At 47.5% G+C, this 8,302-nt stretch overlaps 1 protein-coding gene across 3 annotated transcripts in view; it reads left to right on the forward strand.

Annotated features, from left to right (window-relative positions):
* The window catches only part of Rubcnl (rubicon like autophagy enhancer), a 65,190-nt gene that overhangs the window by 34,681 nt on the left and 22,207 nt on the right, over positions 1 to 8,302 (forward strand). For 2 of the 3 annotated variants that reach the window (XM_008770905.3, XM_039093952.2), the window contains exons 13-14: positions 189 to 279; positions 2,074 to 5,340. In XM_008770905.3, coding sequence (XP_008769127.1) covers positions 189 to 279; positions 2,074 to 2,180 — 198 coding nt within the window. In that variant the 3' untranslated portion in view covers positions 2,181 to 5,340. Of the gene's footprint in view, positions 1 to 188; positions 280 to 2,073; positions 5,341 to 8,302 lie in introns of those variants that run through there. The other variant, XM_039093953.2, reaches the window with a different exon arrangement.

Here is an 8,302-nt window from a genome sequence, read left to right on the forward strand (position 1 = left end):
TTCCCTGAAGTGGCCATTTTGTAGTGTGGTTTCTATTGTTATTGTTATTGTTCTGATCCATTCTTCTAAAGGCTATCATCATAGACATTGAAAAACTGATGCTTCCACAGTTCTGTATAAATGCTAGCTCAGTTTCCCCAGCACAAGAGGCAGTGCCACCTTGTGACCCCAGATGCCTTCTTTTACAGCTGTGCCAGGGAAAGGGCTTCATTTGTGAGTTTTGCCAGAGCACGACTGTCATCTTCCCATTTCAGACCATGACTTGTAGAAGATGTGCAGGTACTGAAATTACTTTGATGATATCAGTCTCATAATCACTTTACTTAATTGCAAAAATTATTTAAGTTTAATAGCTTAATCACAATGTTAACTCAAACTGAATAATACCTCAGTGTCTCAGTTAGGGTTTTATTACTGTAAATAGACCCTGTGACCACTGCAACTTTCATAAAGAACAACATTTAATTGGGGCTGACTTACAGGTTAGAGGTTGAGTCCACTATCACCACGACAGGAAGCGTGGTGGTGTGCAGGCAGACATGGTGTGGGAGGGGCAGCTGAGAGATCTATATCTGGGTCTAAACGAAACAGGAAAAGAGTGGCAGTGGGCCTAGCTTGAGCATCTGAAACCTCAAAGCCCACCCCAATGACAGTGTTTCTTCCAACAAGGCCCCACTTCCTAATAGTGCCACTCCCCGGGGGCCTCTAGGGGCCATTTTCATTCGAACCAGCACAGTCAGTCGCTTCAGTACAGTGATGTCTTTAAAGAGCAGTGATGCAGTGTGTACTTGAAGGTAGATGGGAGGGAGACAGTGCGGTGGGGGCCACAGTGAGGAATATTTTGTAGGATGCAGACAGAGAATGAAATCTCTTGGGGTTTTGGGAGGAGAGGATGGTACCAGTAAGGCCTGTTGCAACCACTGGTTTCAACTATGTTACAATCCCATTCAACATTGAAGGTTAAACCACAGTGGTGGAGTGGACCATACGGCTACCAAAGTCCAAAACATTCACTACTGGCTCTTTGTGTGTATGTGTGTGTGTGTGTGTGTGTGTGTGTGTGTGTGTGTGTGTGTGTGTGTGTGTGTGTGTCTGTCTGTCTGTCTGTCTGTCTGTCTGTCTGTGTATGCCAATCGCATGTGTGTGGAGACCAGAGGTCAACTTTGGGTGTCATTTCTCAGGTCCAATCCATGTTGAATTTTGAAACAAAGTCTCCCACTGGTCTAGAACTCACCGATTAGGCTACACTGGCCCACAGTCCCTGTGATCCTCTGGTCTTCAACACCAAGTTACAGACACACATGATCATATTTAGTTTCTTATAGGTTCTGGGGGATTGAACTCAGGTCCTGTTTATGAGGCAAACACTTTACCAACTGAGCTATCCCCCAGCGCCATTGATTGCCGAGGGACTCCTGTGCTCTCTGATTGTGCTGCACGGGAAGGACTTTGGTGGGGACCCTGCCCTCATCTTTTTTATGTGAACATGATTCTCTTTAGGATACCCTAGTTTTGCAGAACAGGGTCCCCAGAAAAGAGAATTGAATTCCAGGCCAGATGTGACTGAATACCATGGAGATGGGAGGCAGCAGACCTAGACGGGGGGGGGGGGGGAATATTCAACAAGAAGCCCTGGGCCACTCCTAGAGCTCTGGGCAGGCGTGTAGTTGGCGTTGTTCCAAGTCCACAGAACCCAACCTCTGGATACAGCTGGTGCAGAAAAGAACAGGGCCTTGCATGCAGCTTGGCCCATTTAGAGCCATTTCCAGAGACACAAAGCCACCTTGCAAGAGCCATCATACACTAAGTTAAGGTTAGGGGAACCACCAGTAGTTCTTGGGCTAATCTGGAAGCAAACAGTATCAACCACCTCCATTGGGCTCCTGAGCTCCTAGCTAAGAGCTGTCGAGTAACAGATAATCCTGAGAGTTTTGGCGTGGTTGATTTCTTTCCATAAGACTCGGGCTTCTGGACTTAGGTTTCCTCCCTCCCCATACATATGGGAAGGAGCATCCATATGTATGCGAGAAATTAAGGAGTGCATTTGCTGACCACCAATCTGCTCACTTGCAGGGTGCAGGGCCTGCTTCCACAAACAGTGCTTCCAGTCTTCCAGATGCCCTCGCTGTGCCAGGATCATAGCCCGGAGACAACATTCGGAGAGCTTAACAGGAACATGACAGCCCAAAGTTGTTCCAAACACCTCATGGTGATGCCAAATTGTGTCTGCTCCTGGTAACATTGTTTCAGATGCTAAGTATTTTATAGTAAGAAAAGGACAACCAAAATTCCCCTCTTGTATGTATTTAATGCTTTCAAGGAGTATGGAAGCTTTGTTACTAGGTAAAGGGTTGTTGAGAAAGGTTTGTTTACAAATGTTTGACATTGTTTTGCTGCTGTTGGCTGGTTTTTTTTAAGAAGTCTTTTTTTCATTTACATTGCACTGGGATAGTTTTTTTTAAGTTAAATACAGAACCTATTTTTTTATGAACTGTAACTGACAAGGTGGCTGTTTAACTCTTCCTCCTCCAGAGTTGTTTGGAATGTGAAATGGATTGGTGCCACAAGGGAGCGAAATGCCACCAGAATTCTGTTTGGCCAAGTTTGTGTTAAAGACTACATTGAATGTTGTTTTGCAACTGTGTCAGTTTCCTGTTTTATTCATTCCTCTCTAGATGACAGTTTCAGCCGCCACCCACCAAGGTCCCGGTGAACTGTCATTTGGAGCAGCTGCCTCTAGATGGCACTGTTTGATGAGCGAACGTTCAACCACTTTGTCATCTCTGCCTGTGCTAAAAACCTTGGGAGCCAGAGGGGACAACACCAATCTAGCCCTTCATGATCTAGCTTCCTGGATATAAACAAACAAACAAACAAACAAACAGACAGACAAAATCAGAACATAGAGACTCTGAAAGCTGAGCATGGTGGTGTGCACCTGTAATCCCTGCCTTTAGGAAATAGAGGCAGAAATTAAGACTTTCTGTATGAACATAGAAAACCACACACAACCTGTACTTTTTTTTTTTAAATTTTAAAATAACGGAATTTTAAAAACAAGTAAATTTGGGTAAAATAATTTTTTTCTTTTGTTTGGTTTTTGTTTTGTGAGAAAGGGTCTTCTTATGAAGCCCTGACTGACCTTGACTTTGTGTCCCGTCCCTATGTCCTGAGTGCTAGGACTAGAGGTATGCGTCACTACTCCAAGCAAGAAAGTGCTCTTCACAAACAGTGTGATCTCAGCCATCACTTTAAAATCGAGGCATCCCTTAAGATGCACAGGGGTGACTTATCTCACATCTGTGATAAAATACCCACCAGAGCCATCAGGGAGGAAAAGCTCTGCTGGAGCAGGGAAGAAATGGCAGAGTTCAAGGAGAACATGGTACAGACTCCTTCACACAAAACAGGCAGGAAGCAGAGAGCTAACCCGGTGTGAAGGTGAGCTAGGCCTCCAAAGGCTCACCCTACTGATGTGCTGGCCCCAAAGGTTCCAACCCTCCCAAACAGCAAGTGTCGAAACACAGGAACCTGGGGTGAGCGTGATGGCACTCTGCACATAATCTCTAAGGACCTGGCACTCTGCACATAAACTCTAAGGACCTGGCACTCTGCACATAAACTCTAAGGACCTGGCACTCTGCACATAAACTCTAAGGACCTGGCACTCTGCACATAAACTCTAAGGACCAAGGTTAGTGGATCACGAAACTAATGAAAATCTCTTTCTAATGCTTCTCATGGTTACACATCTTCCTAAAACATATAAGGAGCTTATGTTTCCCCCTTCTCTGTCTCCTGCATATTTTCTCCTACTTGAGGAGACTTAGTGCCTAATCTCTTCCTGGAAAATCTTCAGGCTGACCAGTTCTCAATACTTGGGTATCATGTGGCCTGGCACTCATATGCCCAGTCTGAGCTTCTCAAACAGAAAAGGCAGTCAATAATGTGCCACAGACGGCTCCAGCCCCACCCACCAGAGTCTCCTACGGTCTGTGTTGGGGCAGGGGAAGAAGAGGAGGATGAGGATGAGGATGAGGAGGATGAGGATGAGGATGAGGATGAGGAGGACAAGGAGGATGGGGAGAACGAGGAGGCCGACTTTCAGTGAGAGAATACTAAGCAGACTGAACCAACAGAGTCTCCCCTCTCTGGACATTCCGTCAGCTGTTTTTGGTATATGCTTCTGGGGGAGGGGTGGCCTGGGTGAGAACAGACTGACATGAGGAAACATGCCCACAGCAGACACACAGGAGAAGAAGACTTGGAAAGCAGAAGACCCAATCTTTTCTCAAGGCTCTCCTAAAGCTTCTGAAGAATTTTTCTTCCCTCCTTTAGGGTTAGTCAGCTTGAAAACAGATAGGATGGTTGATCAGGCCTTGTCCATCAGCAGGGAGCCTGCTGGTGGGAGACAGAAGCTGTTGGGCTTTTGTCTTAAGTCAAGATGGTGAGGAAGAAGCAGGCCATCTTGGAAGTACGCTATCTTTACTACCTAGCCATGTCCTCTCCCTATCTGTCTATCTACTGTTGAGTCTAAATTCTTTGCTCTCAGTAGAAAAAGTCCCTTCCTGAAGCAGAGACCTCATGACTTAACTACCTCTCAGAGGTCCTGTTAATATTGAGATTCACTTAAAAAAAAAACAGTTCCACAATTTTGAGCTACATTTGAAGCAAGCTTTAATTAAATACGAGCAGAGAAGATGGACTCTGGCCAGGGCCACCCCTGGGTTTCCAGGGAATGGTCATGAGTCACATTTTGTAGAAGCTTAAAGGGACAAAACTCATAATTCACCCCTTTCCAGTCAGGTCCAACTGGGGGCAAGCATCTGCTCTGACATATTTCCTGCCCTGCCTACGTGTGAACAAGCACATCTGGTGTAGTCAGTTCAAACAAACTGTTAAGGGGAGTGAAAACACATGACTTTTATCTTCCAAGAACTACAGCTCCCAGCCTTGCAGGAAGTTATCTTGTCCTTGGGCGAGTAGGCTCACGGGTTAATATCGGCTCTTCCAGTCCCTCTTCAGCACTGTCCACACAGCAGCAGCTAAGTTTCCACAGGAGTTCCGGAGAGGGCATTCAAAGGCAAAGACTTTCCTGGGCTGCCTCATGGTGAACTCTGGAGGGCAGTCTGTACCTCCACACTTTCTAGCTTCACGTGGAAGATGGGGACTGGGGATAGAGGAGAAGGCAGCTAATCGCTGCCCATCAACAGTCCTGAGCAGGCCACTCTGGATGTGGGATAGAGAGATAGCCATGAAGTTTGTTCTGTGTGGCCCTGGGAAATAAAGCCAGTTTAAAAGAAAACTCTGTTTTCAACCAAGCCTGAGGTATCACTGGGATATCCAACAAATGGAGAGAGAGATGGAAAGTGCTGTAAGGGCAGATTGGAGGCAGGCTGAGGAGATGTCAGTGAGGGACAGGAGAAGGGCGGAAGGCTGGAGAGGCTGGGGCTAGCACAATGCTGTTGTCCGGTCCTGGGTGACAGAAAAGTGCAGGCTCTGCTTCAGGGCCCTTGGGGTTTTCTAGTGAGCCGAAGGGAAGAGGACAGGTGAGGGAGTCTGCAGATTACTAACGCTGAGGTGCTGTCAAGATGCTGCTAGAGTGATGGCTTCCTCTTACAGCTGGAGTAGGGTCCCTGAAGGCTAATCAGACTCCATATTGAAGAGGAGAGAAGTGAGGCAGGCAGCTCCGTGAGAGGACCCTCAGCCCAGATGCACTAAAGTGGGAGCATCAGGTGGCTTTGCCAAAGGATGGGGGTGGGGGTGAGGGTGTAGGAATAGAAGGATTTAGTCGGGGGATGGAGCTGCAAAGTAGAGCCCACAGCACTCAGCAGTGACTGGGAGGTGTTTGCAGTCTTCACAGCACAATGCTAAGAAGGGCCCCAAGGGACACAGCTGGACCTCTGTTCCAGGAAGACAGCAGGGATTGGGTGCTGGGTGCATTGAGGATCAAACGGAAGCTCACTAGTTGACGTAGGAAGACCTACATACACTAGGGAAGCCACAGAAGAAAAGGAAGGTAGGGGACCTTTGGAGAGGCAGGGAGAACCAGGGTCAGATAGTTTAAAATTGAAGGGATCTCCAAAGCTCAGCATAAAAGACAAACCAGATTCCAATAGTGTTTTAAAGTGATGTTAGGGGCCAGGGCTCAGTCACTAAAGTCTGTGTATGCTTACAGTATCATCACTGGGAAAGTGGAAGCAAACTACCTCGCTTGCGTGAATGTGTACCGTGTATGTGCTTGGTGCATCGGGTCCCCTGGAACTGGAGTTAGAGGATGGTTGTGAGCCACTCAAGTGAACGAAACCCAGACTCTGCAACAACAGTGTTCTCAAGTGCTGAGCCATCTCTCCAAGCCCCCATAAATATAAATCTTTTTTAAAAAGTACAAACACGGGCCCTCAGGCTATGTCTGAAATCAAACTGTTCTCTTACTTTATTGGCACCTGAGAGGGCAGGTTCTCAAAACCTCCTGTTCTTCTTGGGAATGTGATGGCCCCTCCCCATAACACTTCGCCTCTATCTCACAATTCCCCCTGGGACTTAGTAGAAGCCTCACAGCTTTTCTTTAGGAGGCTAAACCAAAGGGAAGATCCTGAACAGCTTTTAGAACTGTAGTCCAAAAGTCCTGAGCTCTCAGGTACCCACAGCTTCTTCATTCTAAAGAAGAGTGGAGTTTGGGGTAAGCACGGCCCCATAGCCTGTCTCCTGCCTGTGCTGAGAGAGATGGCCGGAGAAAGGCCCTAGTGAAGTTCTCAGCTTCCTGGCTCACAAGAAAAGCCTGGTCACTGGCTAGCATGGACAGATGGCTAGCAAGAACCTCATGGGCTGACGTAGGATGGGTCGGGGGGGGGGACCTTGGGATGAGAGAAGGCTAGAGGCATGAAGAGAAGCCTGAAAAGGAATCAGGACTGCTGTACCATGCACTTAAGTTATGTGATGCTAGGAGGGCTGGGAGAGCAGCTCACACACTCAAGGATGAGAGACCATTGTTTCCCCTGCACGCCAGAGTTCCAATTTCTGTTTGAGTCTGCTTGCTGCAGCATCATTCAGAAAAGAACTGTGTTAGTTGTTAGTGTGGTGAGAAAGGGGAACCAGGATTTCCCCTTTCAAAACAGTTAAGAAATTACTTCTTAAGACAGGTCCTCAAATGTCTGTGTTTAAGGAAGCACCCTTCACAAAGGATGTTGACAGCGAAATAGCGTTTCTCTGCCTCACCTCCCTCTGGCGGTGAGCAGTTAGGCTGGCTCCTGAAGGGCAGTCCTTGGGCAGTGTCTGACCAAATTATGTCAAGCGGGACAGGCTTAGACCTGAGGGCAGGGGCTAGCACCCTAGATGGCCGCAGACTTGTCAATGATCTCTTCAGCTGGAGCAGGAAGCTGGGGCCCAGGGTGAGGCTAAAAGGGGCACATTAAGTCATGGGCCCTACCAATAAGTCTTTCACCTTGTAACTTGCCCTCCATACTCCTGGACCAAGGCACAGAAGTTGCCATTTGTGGTTTTATGTTTTTAAGAGAAAGTGTCCCTTCGCTACCCGGTCTCTATTACTGTTTTCTGGTCCCTAGCCCCACTCACCTGGAGAAAAATTTCACATTAGAAGGAAACTGACAAAGTTTATTGAGCAAATGCTGTTTCTGGGCACTTAAAGGTGCCTTTGGGGAAGGAGGGCTTGACGGTAGCCACCCAGTTACCGGAGCTGAACCATTTCCCTGTTCTTTTGGCTCATTATGGTCACCAGAACTGTGAAACTAGAGTGTGCCCCCTTACCGCTGAAGGCTCTGGGGAATCACTTCTGTCGTGGTTTGAAAGTGCAGTGTCCCTGCTGGAACAGAGCTTGAACATTTAGCTGCTGCTGCTGTGGAGGTTGTGGAAACTGCAAGAGGTGAGAACCAGCTGGATGAAGTAGGGCACTGGGGTAGGCGCTTAACCCTCTGTCATCCTGGCTTCTTCTGTCGTGTTCCCTGCTCCCCACCTCTGACACCAGTCACACTAGGATACATCGTACACACAACGGGACCACTCTCTTTATTGCAAGTCTCCTCTTTTTTTTTTTTTAAAGATTTTATTTATTTTATATAAGTGAGTACCCTGTCACTCTCCTCAAACACACCAGGAGAGGGAATCAGATTGTGTTGCAGATGGTTGCGAGCCACCATGTCGTTGCTGGGATTTGAACTCAGGACCTCTGGAAGAGCAGTCAGTGCTCTTAACCACTGAGCCACCTCTCCAGCCCCGCAAGTCTCCTTTTACTGAACACAAATTAGTGTGTGTGTGTGTGTGTGTGTGTGTGTGTGTGTGTGTG

Source organism: Rattus norvegicus, chromosome 15 (assembly GCF_036323735.1).
Source record: "Rattus norvegicus strain BN/NHsdMcwi chromosome 15, GRCr8, whole genome shotgun sequence".
Lineage (NCBI taxonomy): Eukaryota > Metazoa > Chordata > Mammalia > Rodentia > Muridae > Rattus > Rattus norvegicus.